At 36.3% G+C, this 21,951-nt stretch overlaps 1 protein-coding gene across 2 annotated transcripts in view; it reads right to left on the reverse strand.

Annotated features, from left to right (window-relative positions):
* Positions 1–13,691: 13,691 nt before the first annotated feature.
* Positions 13,692–21,951, reverse strand: part of emb (exportin-1 emb) — a 66,862-nt gene continuing 58,602 nt past the window's right edge. For both annotated transcript variants that reach the window (XM_081765135.1, XM_081765136.1), the window contains exons 19-20: positions 18,184–18,434; positions 13,692–15,885 (exon numbers count right to left, since the gene is read on the reverse strand). In XM_081765135.1, the coding sequence (XP_081621261.1) occupies positions 15,739–15,885; positions 18,184–18,434 (398 nt within the window). In that variant the 3' untranslated portion in view covers positions 13,692–15,738. The remainder of the gene's footprint in view (positions 15,886–18,183; positions 18,435–21,951) is intronic.

Here is a 21,951-nt window from a genome sequence, read left to right on the forward strand (position 1 = left end):
ATGTTGGAAATAGTTTAAGATTAGTTACTAAAATCGGTTGTTAGGCACAATTAGGAGATAAGTCTGTGACGAATGTAGTGATATGTATCTTCTTAGGGATTCGGACTATGTATTGATATTTTGTTGACTATTCAATAGTTGTGATAATTGAGTATCATAATTGAAATAAGATTTGTAGAAGCTATGATTACAATTTTGTATAGCTCTTCTTACATAGACGTGAACTGAGGCCTCGAACCAGGTTGCAATTCCACAGTATTGCTTATCTCAATCCTGAGGTCTTACCAGCAGAGCCTCTCGTGGCCGCTGTATTAAACAGACGAAAAACACTTGAATAATGTGTTGCGTACAGGGTAATACCTGCCGTAATCGTAAATATTGTTTTTCTATTTCACAATATGAGTTCATCCGAAGAAGATGAAATAGCCGTAACAGCGACATGTTCTCTTGTTGGCTCAAAAGCCCCTCCCTCCCCATAAAAAAAAAAACTGTTGGGCCAGAGAATGGATTCTTTGTCGCAATAATACACAGGAAAGCACCGTATTTTCAATGATGAATAATGAACTACTTAAGATCCTCGTTCCTACAAAAAAAATCTACAAAATAGTCTATGCAGAATTACATACACTATTCAAATTAGGAACTCCAAAAATTCGGAAGCAGTATACGAACATAAGAGAGTCTGTATTAGCTGAGAAAAGGTTTGTAGGTCCTTGCATCAACCAGATCGTAGAACTCAAAATCAAATGATTTGGCCAAATATCTAAATGAGGGCAGTTATTGTCAGGCGCAGATAGCTAAAATAAAGGAGGAAGAGCAATTTTCTAGTATAGGTATCGAGGGTATCCGCTCAACTCACTACCCACAAACCTCATAAAGTAAAATTATACCGCGTCGGGGACCGTTCTCACGCTCTACACCCGGATTTTTTGTATTGCGTTAGTATTCTAAAACTGTTCCCCAAAATTGCACGAAGGCCACACAATACTGATGACAATTAACTCTCATGGTTTCTTTTTTCAACATATTACATTATCTTTTGGTATACAAATTGCACAATACACTTAAATCACATAGTTTTAATCTTTTGAAAGATGTAATTACATTTGTTCACTCCTGTAGTGTTCGTGTGGACAGTACTTACATCACTTCGTGTGGACAGTACGATTTTTTTTTTTAAATATATAAATCGTGCTTCACGTTATACAAGAAGTCGTATCAATGGTATGACTATTAATACCATTAATGCTTCTCTTGTCCAGGTAGCATTATTTTGAAATGACAACGAGAAATAAAGTTGAATGTAGTCAGGTGCTACTCTTTTCTGATTGGTAGTTGTATGCAAGTGCAGGAGAAAGTAGAAACTGCTTCTATTTCTTCCAAGTCAGGATCCAAATAAGAACAGCAGAAAATTTCAACGTGGACTATGGACAAATTACTTCTCACATGATCGTTAAGTAAGGTCGTGAGTTTTAGATCGTGAATCGCATCCTTACGTCAGGCTTGAATATTAAAAAAATAAATGGAACATGCATTCATTTACGACTTAGTATCACTAATTTGTACACTTCTCCAAAATATAATTGCATGCCCGAATTTTTCTAAGTCAATTAAAATTGTACGTTTGGTAACAGCGCAGTCGACGTAATAGTAGGGGAAGTCAAAGAAAAAAAATAACGAGACTTCCGAACACAGCTCACAGTTTGCTGTTTGAAATATTCAGTTCTCTTTTTATAACTTAATGTAATGATACATAGTATGTGATAAATGCAGCAAACTTGGTTGTAAGTAAAGCACACTCTTTTCGACCCCAATATTCGTTAAAAAAAAAAAAAAGTGTATCACAAACTTTCTTATTTTATCCCAGGCCCGTAGCTAGCCCAAAAATTTAGGGGGGGCCCGACCCAATCATATACTTCATCACAATATAATAGTTCATTTGCAACCCTACCGTGAAATTTTATGAGGTGGGGCCCGGCCCCCTCTTGCCCCCCCGTGGATACGGGCCTGTTTTATATATATAAATAAAACCCATCCCAAAGTTTGGAGCCCTTAAAAGTAGCAGTATGACAACCCACCGCCCCCCCCCAGAAGTCTGTCCTGGATCCGCCCCTGGTGTATCAGAACCATTTTAGATCGGTTTTCACGACAATATCACATTTTTTTCACTTAAACGTCTTAATAGCTCTCAATAGTATCACCGTTTGCTAAAGTCTATCTCAGAAGAATGCCCTCAGTTTCATGAAACATTGGCCATCATCTTACCCCCGAACAATCTCTCATGAGTATTTTGCGAGTGGAGATGAGGTGTGTTCTCTACTGCTTTCAAATCGGTGATTTTTTTAGGTTTAAAGTAGTAGTGTTGTCAACGGCTAGAGCAGCTCGGCTCCCGGCTCAGTCACCATCGAGCCGAACTGAGCCGAGCCAACAGTTTATCCAACGGAGCCGACTCGAGCCAATGGCTTACCTGAGCTGATGGCTCACTCCAACCGAGCAGGCTCGAGCCGATGGCTCACTTGAGGCTAGCTGAGCCAAGCCAATGGTTCATTCCGATCGACCAGACTCGAGCTGTTGGCTCAGTTGAACCGAGCCGGAGTTCGGCTCAGGGCTCGAGCCGAGTCGGTTGACACCACAATTTCAAACTTGATGAACTTTAGCATAGCTATCGAGAATTAATTAATCAATTTAAGCAGTGATTTAGTAGTTTCATCGCTTTAGGTGAGTACGGACATTGTTTCCTTGCCCCTTCTTTGGTTATGACCCGAGTAGTCTAAATCATATCCTTGAGTTTTCTGAGCATGCAAAAAACCAACTGAGAAAGGTGATAAATTTCCTTCTATAGCTTGTTGAAATCGAGGAAAGCAAGATCGCCTAGAATAGATCCGAGGGGCACACGTAGAAGGCAAGTATATAGTATATTCACCATTTGCCAACATTATTTTAGTATGAGCAATAATCAAAAAGCTACTTTTCAAATGTAGCTGCTCTACATGATAAAAATTGTAGCTCTAGCTAGTTTTCCAGAAAAGTATTCGCTATTTAAACTCTTGTCACAAATACAGTTTACTTGGCATCATGTATGTCATGGCATCTACATGCGTAACTGAACTTAAAAGTTTGGTTAAAATAGTACATAAAAGCTTTGCCTGTCAATTTGTATTTCACAGTAAAGTATGCATTTTGTCTGTTCTTTTTAAAGTATATATATATATATATATATATATATATATATATATATATATATATATATATATATATAACCACTTCCCACCAAAAACTTATATGCTTTCGCGGCTAGAATGCCATGAAGGTCTATTTTAAGTCATTACTATCCTTTTGACGGTTCGTCAGTACGAAATTTATTTCAGAAAATTTTCTTGTAATATTATTGGAAAATAATTGGAGACAGAAATCACCAAACAATCGTATTTTCTCCCTATCATCATATAAAAATTTACTAAAAATTGTGAGGAAATATTGGAGTTACAATTTTTTTTTGCGTCCTGGAAAAGATTTATTTGTAGCTTTACTGCAAAATTCGCTACAAACTATAAAAATTTGTAACTCAGCTACAGCTACAAAATTTGTAGCTAGCTATTGTAGCTTCGCTACAAATAGCGCGCTACTTCCGAACCGACTATGAGTTATATTAATAACAACTATCACCTAGTATAACTTGTGTCATATATTGTATATAAGAAAAAGTTGATGACAAAGTAACGCGATACATTTTAAAAGTAACTTAACCAACAGATTGAACTCTAAACAAGATATTTCAGGTTTCTGTCAAATTATATTTCTGTATCATTATTTTGCTTTTCATGTGCCTATATTAGGCCTATTCAAAATGACCCTATAAATATTCAAAAGTTTGGACTACCTTTTAGAAAATCCATGAATTTTCACGCTTACCCTGTGAAGCATGAGAGAACATCAGCGTGTCGTCGTTGTCCAAATTGATACTCATTAAACACTTTTACTGATATCTCCAATAGAACAGCAGAGTGCATTAACAGTAAACAAAATGTGAGTTAATTGTCACTTGAATATCTCTTCTGCAATGAAACTCCTGCGGTGCTATATGGATGCGAAACATGGTGTTGTAAACAAAACCTGTGAAGTTTATTTTCAATAATAATAAAAAATAGTTTGTGTGTGTTTTTCAAATGTGCAATGAAAACCATGACCCTCCTCACCTGAACCGATGAAAGCTAATGAACACTGCTTAAATCCATTAATTCTTCAAGATAGCTACACAAGAAATCTATCGAGTTGGAAATTTATACCTGACTTTACAAGAACTTTGTTTTATAACAATCCTCTTCAGAGCCTTCTTTAAGGAGAGATTAGATACAAGACGACTCACTAAGCCGGACATACAGTCACTTCCATAAAAGCGACAACCGATCTCTCTAGTGACCGAACGCGCCGATTCAATTTGAATGCGTTGAATGAAGCGTGCCGACCCTAATTGTGCAATTGATTTAGATTGGTCGGCTCGCGGCTTGTTCACCAGAGCCGAGCTTAGAAAGACCGCTCATACATCATGTCTACCGAGCAGACTCGAGAGGATGGTTCGTCTGAGCCGATAGCTCATCGCAACCTAACCGTCTCTGTGGTGCGCATTACCGAGCTTTTATTGGGTACCTCTACTAGGATATCACCTCAAAAATCCATCTAGATGTGTTAATTGTTCAGGAACCGTGCAACTTCTAATGCTACTGTGAGAATTTGAGTTTGAATTTTCTAAGAAGTTAAAGTTCATTGCTGATGAACTTAGCTGCAGTGCACCTTCAATAATACTGACCCAGAAAACATTGTTAACCATGAAAGTATTGGAAAATCAAAACCTTTGGTGTACTATAGAAATTATAGACATTTTGTATCAGAAGTTACATCCTCTGATGAAGTCTGGAAGATACAAATGTGTGGCAGAGCATGAGGAAAATATTGGCCAGACAGGTTCCCAAATCTGAATGTTGAACATAGTCGGCAGTTTTTTTTTTTTTTTTTTCTAGGTGTACGTTTCCCCTCGAAGCTGAAACAAGATCTAAGGTATACTAAATAGTGTCCCACTATGGCCTCAGCTCATTTTGATTTCTCATCAGACAAACAAGCTATTCTACAGGAAAATGTGAAAGATCTCACTTTTGAGCACATAATTCATCTTTAAAAAGAGGATACAACCAGGTGTAAAAAAAAAAAAAATATCGTAACAATGTATGGCTTACATCCACTACTTTGAACCTGAGACAAAACCGATTTGAAAACAGTAGATAACACACCTCATCCCTCGTAAAATATTCTCCCGTGGGAGTGTTCGGGGTAAGGTGATAGCCAGTTTTATGAAACTGAGTTCATTCTTGTGAGAAACTCTAGCAAACGGTGATACTATTGAGAGATATTAAGACTTTTCAGCGAGAGAAAAAAAAAAGGAAAAAACCTATCTAAAATGGTTCTGATACACCAAGATAAAGCCCATACTGAGAAGAAATAAAACTTACCAAATTTAGTACCCTCATACCTTTTTTCTATTCTCTATTTATAATAATAGATTTTGAGTTTAGCGCCCTTTTCAGCAGTTACGCTATATGAGAAGTAAACCTACAACTTAACGCAGGCCCTGAACCACATGAGCTTCGGTCGGGAATCGAACCCGGGTCTCCCACGCCAGACATGTATATAATAATAATAATAATAATAATATGAATTGCGTTCTGGTAGTGATAAAGGAGGTATTAGATCTGATACTAATTTCCTGAACACTAGATTTCCGGATTTATTTACAGGTTTAGATGCAAGAAGTAATTTGCACTAAGGGGGGGGGGGGACTTACATTGGGATATATAGAAACGGTTCTATGCCTGTACACTTTATTTTTGGATAATTAGAAAATTGTCCATCACCTCTGTAATACGTATACTATAAAAATGTACGGCAAGAATAACTGAAAAATTACAAAATAAAAAAAAAATAAATACATCGAGTGGGATTCGGACCAAGTTAAGTATTGCATCAACCATGGTGTCTAGCAAATTTCTCTGAGCAATTTCCCGACTTTTTCCAGACTTTTCCCGACCATTTCCAAATTTTTCCCGACTCATTCTAAAAAAAAAAAAAAAAATGTTTTCGTAAAATTAGGAAAGGTTGAATGTAATGAAAAAGTGTACAAGTTCTTACCTGATCATAGAATGTCTCCTTCTTCATATATACAATGAAACAATCTAATCATGCAATTTTTTGATCTCCTCCTCTATGGTAGCAACCTGTTCCGACAACTGATTTACGATTTTCTGTTTCTTTGCTTCAAGTTCCTTTCGTCTCTGTTCTGTTCTTCTTTTTTCAGCGGCCCTGCGATCTTTTTCCGACATCACTTTTCTGCGGTGTTCTTCGGCTTCCTTGAATCTCGCGTATGCGTTTCTCATTGATAGAATCATCTGCTTTGGGATAGGAAGGGCTTGTATGCCACCAGCCTCATTGACAGCATCATACACTACACGCTGCGCCACTAAAGAATCCTCTGACAAATTTTCAACTAATATTTCCCTGTTTACCGAAAAACCCCTTTCTAATGCTGCATTACCGTGGGAAAGAATTAGGCATATCTTTACTATTTTGCACAGATATACATCATTTGGTGGTAACACACTCACCCAGAAGTCATCAAGTCTGTGTTCATTTCTTTTGTACGACTCCATTTTCTTCCGCACATGTGTCTGATCTACTAGAGCATTGTATTCTCTGTCTGCCTTTTCTGCATCAGATGCTGAGACAATATTACTCTGCACTAAAATTTCGAACGTTGCTCTCATTTGTTTAACAGCTTCTTCCTGTGAATGACCAACGGTTAAGGGATTAAGAAACGTCAGCGCTTTTGTAAGGGAATATTTTAGCGGGGACCTCTCCTGCAGCTTGGACACTAAATGTTGATAACATTCACGTACTTGCTTTCGGAAACTCAACATTTCCTTTTCACTAACTTCTGTACATCTCCTCAGTGCTGACCTAGTTGCATACCCAAGGTCAATTTCTTTGATACGAATTAAATTAATATATAAGTTTTCACTTTTCTCCATAACATCAATAGCATTGATACTCTTCTTGTCCATTATTTCTTTTTTAACGAAGCGAGACATCAATACTTTCAATAACTGAGTAAGGCTACCATGTAAAAATGGAGTCATAGGAGTGTCTGACTGATATTCAGTCAGGAAAGGCTCACAGTCCTCAGCAAGAGATTGAAAAAACGCTAATTTTGCATAGAGCAACTTGTCGTTCAAATTTCTAGCTACTATTCTGAAACTGTTACAGTTGGGTTCTTTGTCTGTTCCCTTAACCGTTTCAACATACTTTCTCACATGCGGTAATATTTCTTGGCTTCGCTTGGCTACCTTCGCATTTTCTACCCAACGAATATGGCAAAATGGAAGTGGAAACAATGACGAACCTGTTATTTCAGAATGCTGGGCACGCCTTGCTGGTACCATTTCGTACAAGTTATACAAGGCTCTAAGAAAAGAAATCAAATCCCATCCAGTTTTTTGTATACCAGTCTTAAAACCACCGTGAACAACGTGAAGACCACACGAGCCAAGTTCAAGGAGCTGTGGAGCGTCTGTACCAAGGGAGGCACAACGTTCCTCTTTCATTAGTCGTAAAAGCGCCCAATTTACATTTGGCCCATCCATTGAAACTTGCAAAAGCTTAAATGGATCAAGCGATTGCAATACATTCTGCAAACCTTGTAGTAGGTCTGTAGCTGTACTATGATCCATAAACACAGAATTCAAATACCGTGTTCTGACTCTGTTCGTGTTATCGTCCCAGAAGCGTACACTTACATCCATTTGGGTTCTTTGCGCAACACTATTTAAACTTTCATCAAATCCAATGACATAATGTTCGCACTCTTGTAATATGGATTTAAGTTCACGTTGAAAGTATGGACACAATCCGTACACGATGCTATATGACACTTTATCCTTGTGCAATTTCATCTCGCTAGCAATTGCACTGTCTGGAAACATCCTAGTGAAAAGAAGAACACTACTTTCAGCACTGCGTAAAGAGTTGTGATTCATCACCTCGTTTATACACCACAAAATCTCCGCCTGTGTGACTCTATCTTTTAGTTTATATTTGTCCAGGGTCGAAGTAGACCTACGAGTGGGAGAGCATGTTTCGCTGGATGAGCATGGAACAGGACCAGTGCTGGTGCCAGGTTGATCTACATTTAATGAAGACGCAGGAACATCTGAAATTTCTTTAGGTTTTGTTGGGAAATGATATGTCATTGCGTAAGTCTTCTGTCGAGTCGCTGCAAGGTTTTGATGCTTCTTGCTCTTTGAATGACTGGTAAGAGCTGTACGTCCCATGGTGCCAAACGAAAATGTGGTATGACACCACACACATTCTGCAGTTAACTTCGTCTTCCCTTCTTTTACCCAGGGAAATTCATATTTCCACCTTTCTTGAAAATTCGTTGATGGCATGATGTGCGTCAGACTCTGAAAACACAAAAAATAAATCATGGCAAAACTACACGAGTATGTTCGGTGCTGAGCTAGTTCGTGGCCTAATTGACGATTACGTAAATAAATGCTAACCTAACCTAACGTAACGTAAATTAAACTTACTTCAAACTGTTTACGAAACGTTTCAACCAAATCTTGCTAGTTTTTTTTTTTTTGTCCAAATTTCCACGTGGTTGGCCTACACTCTCCAACATAAAAAAAAGAAAAAAGGTAAGATGGCTTTGAGTGTTTCTACATGTACAAGCACAGGAAAGATGAGTGACTTTTTCTTCAGACAGACATTAAATAAAGTACCTAACAAGAATTATAATATTTTTGAGATATTACGGGCACAGAATTGTGCTTGGTTCAGGGCTTAGAAATATGACCGGTTCTTACTAATATAGAGGCTCCCCTTATAGCTGGATCATTTTCGATGTTACCCTTAGTGTCACTCGCGTCACTTCCACTAATTTCATCATCGACTTCCGATTACACTTCAATATTGTCATCGGACTCTCTGAAATTACCTACAGAATCATAATCTTCTTCTAATGTGTTGAGTACAAAGTCTATAAACTTGCTTGAACCTGCACACACTTTCGACATCATGCAATTAAACAAATATGCACGCAAAGTATCTGAAACAAATTTCGTCAAAATTTGAATTTCACATACGTAAATACACAGGTGGGGTGCTGGAGAACCCGACCTCTTGAATATATTCTCTTCTGAAACGAGACAATTTGCTTCAGACCCACCACCGTGAATGTCATGCTTCAAAATGAGAATACACGGAAGCACCAACCAATGTGCCTGAGAACAAAGCCACAATGGCGATGAGTATAACGTCTGGGGTGCTCCAGCACCCCCCTGTGTATTCCAGGGTTAACGTTAATTAAGTCAGGTTTAAAATATACTAGAATTCTTAACGTTACACTTACTGTTCTGCACAAAGTAAAATCTTGCCCACCTTGTGTATTAGTTCAAGTTACTACATTCTAATAACTTGTTTTTAAATTTTTAAAAATGATTGGTAATAGTATACAACAGTACCTCATGATCTGTGCGCGTGGATACTTCCTACTGTTGCACTACGTATAAAAATGATTTTATTACATTTAGAAGTAGTAAGAAGCATCCACGTGCACGTGACATGCGATATATGTTTCAAATCCCCCACATATACTCATACACTACGTACAAGGGCACATTATTATTCTTCGCATACCATAAAACACAACGAAACGCAACGCAAACCGACGTACATTTTATTTTATATTACTCAGTAATTAAATGGAAGTCGCCTTGTTACCTCATTTTCAAGTTCCTATATCCTCAATGAATAATCCTTAAAAGACTGCACTTCGTGAGTCCTCGCTAAATGATGAGGCACTGTCGTATACTATAACCAATGATTTATTTTGAGCAGAATATTTCAAACATATTACTGTCTTTAGGTAAAACTTTGCTTAGGTCTTTTGTTGTTGTTGTTATTGTAATAGTTGGTAAAATAAACTTATTTATGACGGCAGGAATGTTGAATACTCAAAATTGACATGCCTGTAATTCATGGCAAAGAAAGAAATGGCAAGTGGTTTGCCGTGACATTAAAACAACTAGCCTTTAAAGTGTTGAATTATTTACAAAATCATTGCCCAGGTAAACTTACCTATACGTGAAAAACAATCCAACACGCAAAAACCTTTACTCTTGAAACGCAAAAACCCACAGACAAAGGATATACAGACCGCAAACTCCGCGGCAAACTGGAAATTTCGGGAACAGTAGCGCCGCTGCACCAACGACGACGGAACTAATCAGTCGATCTCACGCCACCTTCGAGGCTTTGTCTCACTGGGCGCGGGTTAGGATACTAGCACGTGGTGGAAGAGTGGCTGCGAGCACAGACAAAGGATATCCTTTGTCTGTGCACACACTCGCAGCCACAGGAGGAATTTCTATATTTTTATTTAAAACTATTACTCTTTGGCTCCTTTACTTGCATTTGGGGAACAGCTTTTTATGTTGACGTATTTTGCAGAACTTGGGCATTTTCAGTGAACTCGAAAAAAAAGGGAAAAAAGAAAAATCTGATTTATACACACACACACACACATATATATATATATATATATATATATATATATATATATATATATATATATATATATATATATAAAGCTGGAAAGGAATGTCAAATCCAGAGGCAGTACAAGAAAAGCTGAACACAAGCTAGCTAATCATTCTGCACTGCGTCTAACACTTGTGATTCAAAGCAGACGAAAACAGTCCCCTGGTTACTATGACAACCCATGACGTCACGTTCACAGACCGATGGCAGCGCCATCTCACCCGGGACGACACATCGTTCCACCCACCCGAGCGCTGATTGGCTCTTTCGCTGTGCAGACGATAAAAACTGATTTCCATTGCACATATTGGAAGTTTGCGGTCTGTATATCCTTTGTCTGTGCAAAAACCTTTCTGCTGTCAGCAAACACTGTTGTCAACCACTCACTCACCACTCTTCTTCCCCCAGCACCACAGCAGGAGACAAACCGCGCGCCTCACATAAATCGCAGAAAATTCACGGTGTACGAGATGCAACGCGTACCACATGACCGCTTCTACGTAGAAAATAGAAAAACGGTTGAGATGGATCGCGGTGTATTTAGGAACACATTAAAAAAAAAATAAAATGTAAAAGTATTACATCGCGATGCATTTAGGAACGCGAGGTTTATCGGAGTTGCTCCGACAAGCGTCAGCATCATTTCCAACATGTGGAATTTAATTCCATTTTTCCCGACTTTTTTCGCAAATTCCAGACAAATCCCCGAATTCCCGACCATTTTTTTAATTTAAGACAAATTCCCGACTTTCCCGATTTTCCCGACTGCTAGACACCCTGATCAACTCAAAAAATAGACTACTTAACACACATGCTATCGCAACAACTAGAGAAAGCTTCTTCAGTTGCATTGATAGAAACGAACTCCTTCACTACCTTTGTTTTTATGACGATCTTTGTTTATCGTCGAGAAGTGTTTTCCTCATAAAAGAAAAAAAAAAAAATGCTGCATTAATGCTAAGGGACTGTTTTGTACTAGAAATATCGTTATTAGAAGTAACAAAAGAGGAACTGAGAATTTCAAACAGCAAACTGAGAATTCCAAACTGTGAGCTGTGTTCATTTCATTCCTTCCCCATCTCACTCAGAATGCGTTGTTGCTAAACTTACAATTTAAAGGGACTTGTTTTAGTAACATTTCATTGATTAGTATATCAACCCGGAAAAATTGGAATTGCCCTGGCAAGGCAAATAAAAGTTATTACGATTGCAGATTTAGTTTATGAGTATCAATGCTTAACCCTTTCGGGACCTAAAGGCTAAAGTGACATATATGAGGTTGTCACTTTTACTTAATCCTCTGCTGTGTGAACGCTTATTAAGGTATCGGAATGATTTTTTCTATGCCAAATATGGTTGGACCATAGTTTATCCTATTTTTTTTTTCTGACTCATTTCTTTTTCAAATTTGAGCCTAAAGTTAAAAAAGATAGAGATTTTTTTTCTTTTTAAGTATAACTTCCTTTGATTTAGAGAGCTCTACTTAGGACCTGTCAGGTATAGAGCTCAGATGGATACCTAATTTTTTAGACCAATTTGACCAACTCTCAATTAGTGTTGTCAACTACGGAAATCAAAGTTTTCCTCTTTTTCGGTCAAAAAAAATCGAAACCGTCACAATTTATGTTTATAAATCCGTACCTATACATACGAACGCAGGTCAACTAATGCCAGTCAAACATCAGTCCTTATTGAACAAAAGCAAGTACAGATCATTACAATCGGGTAATTAGAGAACACACGAAAAATTCGAATTTAGGTTGTAAACATTAGTTTCTTTTTACTTTTTTCTCTTTACCATTTTTTTTTTTTTTTTTTTTTAAATTACAAGTTTCGTTTTTCTTAGATATCGACATGATACTTCTGTGATATATTAGTGGTGTACCAAAGTTTAAGATAGTTTGCGTCTGTCTGGTAGTAGTGTTCCCAGCCCAAAAAAAAAAATTTAATTCCCTATTTTAAAGGGAAAATATCCCATTTTTCCCCCTCTTGTTGGCTACATCGGACAAACATAGCAATTTCTGAAAGCCTCATCTTTGGCCTACACAACACACCATAGAAAGTTCCAATAGAATAGTTAGGGAAGATAGAGCACCTGCATAACTGTAAATTTTTGCTTTTGGGGAGGAAAAAATCAAAATTTCATGTGTATGATAAAGATTTTTCCTGTTTATATAACCACAGGCAGTGACGCAATATGTATGCGTCAGTACAGGATCCGACTGATAATTAAAATATTGCACACCCACAGCATCACAGAGCCACCGCCGTGTTTCATGGTTGGGCGGAGACGCTGTGGATCATACGTACATTGAGTGTCCGAAACAGACGCACACACACACACACACAGCCCAAGGTTAAAAATAAGGTGAACGTTGACTCATCCGATCATATTTCCAATCATCAGCGGCCCAAACTGCATGTCCACGGATGGTTTAAGACTATTATTTCGATAACTTTTCTTACTGAAAATTCTACATAATTAGCATATAATGGATATTTTTTTTTGACATCGATTGGCATAGAGACGAAAAGAAGTAACAATAGTTTTCCTGTTCTAATTTTTTTCCTTCAACTGATAAATTAAACAACAATTGACATTATCGTTATATGTAATATTCAAGAAATTCTGCATTATTCATTTTATACCCAACATCGCTTCCGGTTACGACTCTGCGCCTCCTACCAGTAAATTATGCGTAATTTTTGAGCTTTAGCAATGAATTTCTAAGCAATGTTAGAAATGTATTTCAAAATCAATTACATGAAAAGGCAAGAAATAGATCGAATACTTTTCAATTTTGAATACTTTTATTAAGCGTAACATATTTCTTTTATCAAACAGTTCTATAACAGTTATACTATCGTAGATCGTTTTGGCCTTCCAGGTTGATTCGATGTGCTACTTCGTCAAATTCTGGATTGCATACCTCACATTAAAACTTTGGTGCAATTATCACAGATTTCTGCTTCATACTCGACGATGGTCAAATTTTGCTTAGCATATACACATCACGGTTGTTTTTTTCCTTGCGTATACAATATTCTTGATTTTTAAGTTTGGTTCGAAAACTTATTATGTACAGTCGTGTTTAAAAACAGGCCACGTATACACATTTCTTTTCATCACTCTTGAGTACATGGTATTTAGTGTATAACGAGAGGTTGAAAGAGGATAAAAAACGTTTATCCGGGGGATGATATAGGATTCGGAAAAGGTACGTCGGCCATTTCTCTCTAACCAGACTATACACATACAATCATTTCTACTTAGAAATACACAAGATCGCACGTTCATAAGTATCAGTTCCTTTAAACAATAATACTAGTTACTTTCAAAATTTAAGTACAAAACAAAATCTCAATGTACTTAACCTTACACGTAACCAAAATCAGTCACAAATTATAACATACTGCTACGGGTTTCTTTCTGATTAATATACTATTACAGTTGTTCTAGCGACATAAAGAACAAAAATATTTCTTTGTAAAATAACTTTTATTAACTTAATTCTCACAAAGATCATTCTAATTGTAAAAGCTTGTACACACACAGCCCAAGTGTACCTGTTCTTTTCTTCTTACAACAGAAGCAAAGAAAATCAGGACCTTTACTGTTGGGCCACACCATACACTCTGTATGCTACAGTAACTGGGTGAAGACAAAAATGTATATGTCATGGAAGGTTTCTAAATTATTCACCCTCCAGTTGTGTGTAGTAATATTCAACCCACAAGAAAAAAAAAAAAAATACGGTGGAAGGTCCATACAAATTACGTGTTTACATTGGTGTTATACGAAGCCAATTATTAAATTTAGAACGAAATGACAGTGATTGACACGGTAAACCTTGCCCACACCACCAACTATGACATTACATCTTGAGATAAACTCTCACACTGAGATTTCATATTTATATCTGTACAAAGTTGTATAAAAAACAATGGATATGAATACTACTTTGTGTTGTGCTATTTAGGGGGAAAAAAAAGAAAGAAAAAAATATGTCAACATTCAAGGGCTTATAAACAACTGTTCCCAATAATGGTACATATAAGGCTCCTTGTAGGTTAATAAAGGGGCTGTCAAGGAACCTGAACACTTATCCTACAAGGTATTCTCTTTTAAATTTAATAAAAAAAGGACATCAATATTCAGAGTACTCTAATCTTTTTTCACCCCTTCATTCAAATAAAAACAAAAAGGATTATTGTAACTTTTAAAGTCGAAGCATACAAATAACATTGTTATATAGACTTCTTAATCCACCACAAGTATTTCACAATGTATTGGGTATAGAGCTTACAAAGTGGCTCTATCAACTAAGTCAATACTGTCTAGTGGTACAGTTTCTTAAACTTACACAACATGATGCTATGATTTAAGTGGACTTTTTTCCTTCTCTTCTGGATTAAACCAACAAAAGTGGAAAAAAAATCACAACACAAGCTACGTATTTTTTTTCTTCTTTTTTTTAAAAAATGAACATATGAAACACCAAGGTAAAGATAGTAATATAATAAATGAAATGCAAATTATTAGGACGCAAAAAATGCCATGGTAACTGATTTAAAGTGTCCCTACTTCAATATACAGAAAAAGGGTGGCTAAAAGTTTATCCGAAACATTTTCTTCAACTACACAATTTTATGTAACTACAAGGTTTTTCTTATTTATCTCAAAGGAAAGTTAGCAAAAGTTGTTAACGCATCCAGTTACAACTTGCAAAAAAAAATTCATGTTTTTAAAAAATACAAACATCAATTACCCTCTACGCAATTAGACAATACTTCAAGCTCTTTTTTTAATTTTATTCTTAAAAAAATTTCACTCATAAGGAATCAGGAACAGATTAATTTCTTCAACCGAACTCTGTATACTTGCATCCTTCACACATACCGCACCTCACAGAGGGCACTAAACTCATCAAGGTTTTGCACCTTTAACTGCACTCAATAAATACAATGCCAGGTACTTCACGACTTAACTTCCCCCATGCCCCACTCCCCTCTTTCAAAAACACTGCACTTGTAACTATTCAGCCTTCACCGTTGGTGCAGTAGTGATCACTGGTGCAAATTGATGCATATTTAGTCCTGCATTTCTTCAGGCATTTCATGAGGATTTAAGATGCCAGGCACAGACATTTGTACACGCCTCTTCTCCACCTGGGCTTGCTGCAATGCCTGTTCACGTTCTTCCAAAAATAAGTCAGAATCATCTTCCCCTGTGTATTCCTAAAAGATCAAACGTAAATTATTAAAATCAGTCTTGGCTTCTACTTGAATTTGGCAACTGATCTGACTATACAACTACTACAGAACACCGAAAGAAAGGAAGAAGAAAAAAACTAACTACATAGAAAAAAGGCAATGATACACACATCGGACTTCTTCTGAGTTGTTACGTGGCTGTATTAATTTTCCGTTTCTACTTTACCTAACTCGAATGAAGTAGTTTATTGGTATAGTCTGTGCAAATTCTGCTCAACAGGTATCTCTAGAAATATGGCAAACACTGGCGATTTTTTTTTTTTTAACTTATGCTTATTTTTGTAACGCGGAACTTGCTGTTTTCTTTGTGCAACGTTGAAAATAAGAGACTGTACATAAATTACGCCAAATCTGAGACGTGAGTTATTGAACTGCATATTATGTATATAATTATTAACTCAAAAATGGTTTCAGTACTCATATATCGTTAACTAGCAATTTTTTCTTTCTTTTGTCCTACGATTATGCACAGAGGCTAATGGAGACAGTAATGAGATGAAAATAGTGGAATGACAAACGTTGAAAAAACTTGAAAGAATTTCGAGAAAACCAACGCAACTGACTATCCACCACAAAGTTCACTTGGAGGAAACTGGGATCGAACTAGGGACCAGGCGCAAAAGGTAAGAGCTCTACTACTGAACTTGTTCTTGTGTGCCTGAGATAACTCGGGGTAAAAATTAATACTTCTTTTTATTCTTTCTTCTGAACATTGGTATGAAAATATGAAGAAACAAGTAATTTGAATTGCCATTACTTACCATAACTTCGTGTTGTAATTGGACAACCCAGTGCCCATATTCAGAACACCTCTGATGGTTGTATTAACATTATATTAACGAAAGGAGGAAACAACCGATTTTTAAAACACAAAGTTATCTAAATTCAATGATACACAAACTGAAAGTGCATGACTGGACCGGAACTCGAACCCGGGGATCTTCGACTTGGTAGCGTAGTGGTTAACGCATCGGCACGGTACGCTACAAATCCCGGTCCAGTCATGCACTTTTGAATTCGAACTTATAGAGGATTCAGCGTGTTAAAAATCGGTTGTTTCTTCCTTTTGTTAAACAATTTGGTTTAACTAAACCACTCCTTCCTGAGGACTTCCTTGCAGGAAAAAACTCAGACCTTCGTGTTACCTTGAAACACACTAGGATAAATATCAGCGCATTTTTCTTTTCTTTGTATCATAAGTCTACAATAAATTTCCCATTAGCAAAATGCTCGCGTTCGGTAATCTGAAGGAAGATTACAAGCCACACGAAGTAAATCTTTTAACGAAACTTCCTTTTATGACTGACTATTCTCAACATAGACAATAGAGGTCTGCGCAGATATAAAATATTGCATCCGTACCGCATCCGCAGCATCTCTATCCGCATCTGCAGATAATGAGGTAGCAAATATATAACTTAATATTCTATAATAGTCATGATTTCGAATATATTTTTAAACACATTTTAAACAGCCATCTCTTGTAGTTTTCTGGATCAAACAAAACCACACATAATATCAGTTTCCTCGTGATCAAATACCAACTACGCTAAATAAAATGCAATATAAACCGTGCAGATACAAATTTGAAATTAATGAACGATCTATAGGGTTTTGGTTCCTGACCTCTCAGGCTGGAAAAACTATTTGAACACATTTCTTCATCTTAAGGCCAATGGTCTAAAAATTTTTCAGCTTTATCAGAGGGGCTTTGGCTGCAATTCTTATTTTTTTTCTTTTTACGTAAATAGCGGTACTTGAGGAGTAGCGAAGGGATCTGTCGTTTCGTTCTGTTTAGGTCAGAGATGTCATTCAGCTACAAAAAGGCTGCTAAATATATTGAAATAGCAATAAAAGAACAACTCTATCGAATCATTTCTTGTCCTTTTGCTGTCATTGAGTCACAAGCTACAAACACACTAATTTTGATTTTAGTTATTTTTCAACCGGTTTAAAAACTTGTAATTCAAAATAAACTTTTTTTTTTTTTTTTTTTTTAAGGTAGGGAAAAGATATAGGAAACCATATTCGCAACTTCATCCGCTTTCCGCACAGAAAAGATATATCCGAAGATGCCAATTTTGATGCAGATATCCGTATCCGTGCAGACCCCTAATAATAGAGGTAAAGAACATCTCTTAACATCTTTAGTTGATTATCGTCAAATTTCAAGATAAAGTCTACCAGTTATCAGGAAGGAAAAAAAACTATGTTAAATAACTATCATTATATGAATAAAAAGTATTATTAAAAGTTCCTTACCCTGATTTGAACGAGAAAGTCACGCAGATGTTCCTTGAAGGCAGGTATATCCTGATTGAAGTTGAACAATCCCTGCACTGTAATTTTGATTTGGTTGGTGGTGAGATGAGGGAATGCTGCCCTTAAAAGACTTGCAACGAACTCTTGAACAAATAATACATTATCCTGTGTGGGTCCCAGAGGAACAGTGATCTTTCCTAACTCAACCAAACTAAACATATATGCCAAAATAGTTGCATGCATTGTCAGTCCTGTAAATGAAAAAAAGCAGTTAAGTCGAGATGCACAAAATATCTTTTGCTGCTGATGTATTTTCTAAACTACATTTTTTATTGATATACATTAGCAAGTTACTTTCTGTCACTTTCTTAAAAACTATATCAAAATCTTCCAGTAAAATTTTAATTTACGGAAATATATCGCTATACTAGTGTATGTCATGTTGATGATGAATATTCACATGAAATTTTTGTATAGAATGATTTTATAAAAACGACATTTTAAGATATGTCCTAATCCAAGTTTACCTTTAATATTATTACTATTTTTTCGAAATAGGATATACCTGACCAAAATATTTCAATATTAAGGACAATCAATTTATTAATTCAATATACTTTTAACTACTACGTTACGCTCACACTGTAACCATCTGAAACTGCAAAACCATGGAAAATTGAATATAATATTATTATTATTATTATTATTATTATTATTATTACAGAACGCACATCCTTCCATATCTTACAGGATATATCTTGATATATTAAATGAATTTTATTGAGATTATTACTCTACAAAAGGAAACATACGTTGTTTTGTTGCAAGACGCATAACGTAGAAAACTAGTAACACATATCATGTAACCCTATAGTTTAGAACCCAACATTCCAATAACCAGTAATAGTGAAGATTTCAAAAATAATATTCTGATTGTTCATACAAACACGTGTTCAGATTATCAAAACAAGTAAAAGTTAATTCTTCAATGAGCTCATCAACAAATAGAAAATTAACAACTTAAGGAACTAAACTAACATGTGTTTACAAGTATTCACTTGGATTAATCTTGGTATACGTATGTCATCCTAAAACACATTAAAAATTTAGGAGAAATGGTAATTGTGCTCGAACAATGATTTCTTTCCTTTTGAGCTTACCCTGCGTCTACTATGTATGTATATATGTATGTGAATGGTTGTTGATTACAGTTTTCTAACTTTTCCTCTCTTAATACTGCACTGAAATACTTCATATTGACAATGAGCACAAAACAATGTAGAATACAAAAGTAACAACCACCACCAACACCACCAGCTTTTATTGTCTATTTTATTCTTCTAAATCTAATTTTTACTATGCATTCTGAAATAACATTTTGTAAATTGACAACGATGGTATGCGAATAGCGACTTGTGAATTGCACCCATTGTATTTGTAATGAGCTACAAAGAAACCACAGATGACAGAAACAACAGTATTAAGATATTACGTTCTGCAGGGAAATGGGTTTACACGTACTGTTGTGATACAGAAGCAGGTATTACTAATGGTGGTCAGATTTAGAGGGTCTAAGTTATCACATCGTGCTCAACGTTTGCTCGATTGTTAGGAATCGAGAACTGCTGCATTCGCTGCTAACAGGGATGTACTGTGATTGAAACACAAATTGACTGAAAAATGAAATGAGTTTATCACAAGTAGCACACGTACATCGGAAGTTATAATAAAAATATCCACCTCGAAATATGTTTATGTGCAATACATGAATGTTCTCGTATGCAATAATAGTGACATTAGCTGCAGCAAACTGCAGCCTGATGATATGGTAAATGATTTCAGATATGATGTCTGTATCCCGGAGAAAGCTGTTTCATATTTGGCGTGAAAGAAGAAAAAGAACCCTAACTACCAAATGTTGCAGACATATGTCTAGAGCAAACTAGGACTCGGGAAAACAAACACAGATGGAAACGAGTACATTCAACAAGAAGTAAACAATTTTAATTGCCAAATGTATCAAAAATGGCAAAAATCGAATTATGTACTGAAGGCATTTTTATTACGAGATGGTAAGTTTCTGGATAACAATGTTAGCTTTCTGCCTCAGCAGCAACAAGATGATCCTGAACCACGGTCGTCATCCTGCAGCACACTCGGAAAGCCACCGAAGGAATACGAACAAGTGTCTGTTAGTGAGGAAACATTCAACAGAAGAATTAGCATTTGCCTCCCAAAGTAGTTTACGTTTGTCTGGGAGAAGAGATGCAGCAAACTTGTGGGGTGTTGTTTCAGAGACCTCATATTGTTGTTATTGAGGCAGAAAGCTAACATTGTTATCAAGATATACATATATAACTTATACACACACACACTTAACAGTTTTTAACTATGCCTAACCATCGCCGTTCAAACTAACCGTTTTAATCCCACCCTTCCACCGCCTGCTGATTCTACTCAACCCTCACCACCAATCTGTCCCCATTTTCATTCCTTCCTCCACTTACTCATCAAACGCCACACCCCAAAACCCATAATGCAATCCGTTCCACTCCAAATTTTTTTCTGCTGCCCCCCATGAAAAAGTAGATCTCTTCTTAACTAATTTTGGACGCCTTACTGCCATTAATAACTGGTCTAATCAAAAAAAGCGTCTATCTTTGTTCTTGAGGACTGTCACGTAAACGCCAGGAAAGACGAACGATTTTTTTTTTAATCTAAGTGTTAAAAACAGTTAAGATAGTAAATAACTGACAACAATGAAAACCAATATGCAACTGAATAAAACCTGACTCCGCATGCTAACACCTAATCTTTAGATAAATGACTGACTATCAAAGTGGTTTTTAATAACTAAACAAAAGAAAAAACAAAGGAACTTCCAAATAAAAAAGCTGGGTGGGAGCAGCGGGGTCATATATTCTCTCTCTCTATTCTCATCTAATCATTTCACTTCAAAGTGATCAAGGATCAGACCTTTTCTCGAGCATGGAACTGGGGACAATAGTGTGTCATTTTCCCTTTTCTCCGATCTATGAGCTGTGGATTGGGTAGCTAAACTGGTATCCCGTGAGGGGATAATACATTCACTTGTGTTCAATATACTATTTGTTAATTTTGTAACTGCAACCAGCAATAAATCCAATTTTGTTTAAATTGATTTTATTTTTCAATAGCCAAAGTTAACAATTAAGTTGTATCTCAAAAAATTCTATAAGTATCAAAATAGATATTTAAAAAGATCGAAACACACTGAAATTTTCTGTAAAATGTGTATGCCACAATTAATTCACGTAAATATGCGAATTATTTGATCGAAATAAACCGTGTGCATGAAAAATTTATACGGGGAACAAGTCACATCTAAAGGTCTGAATAACCAAGAAATTACTGGGAAATGAACAGATCTTGGGATGAGTTACAGCAATCGATTTGGGTAAAATAGAGTCCAATGAAGTTCCCAGTAATATACCGTTGAGTTCCTTAAACTATAGGTAAAGTTAATAACGTTACATCAAAGCTATTAACTAAAAACTGTATTTTCTGGTGTTATAAAGTGCACGACTAGCTCTGGTCAACCATATTCTTGCTGCAGGATGATTTGTGGTCCGTACAAAAGTCTTCAGTCTTCAATCAACGCCATTTCTAGGTTTCTACTAATTCAATTATATCTGCATTGTACGACTATGCTAACACCGAAAAATAAGTGCTACCAGCACGAGTCGAACTCTGGATCATACACTTAAAGGCGAACATGTTGACCATTCG

This window comes from Thermobia domestica, chromosome 7 (assembly GCF_964235325.1).
Source record: "Thermobia domestica chromosome 7, izTheDome1.hap1.1, whole genome shotgun sequence".
Taxonomy (NCBI): domain Eukaryota; kingdom Metazoa; phylum Arthropoda; class Insecta; order Zygentoma; family Lepismatidae; genus Thermobia; species Thermobia domestica.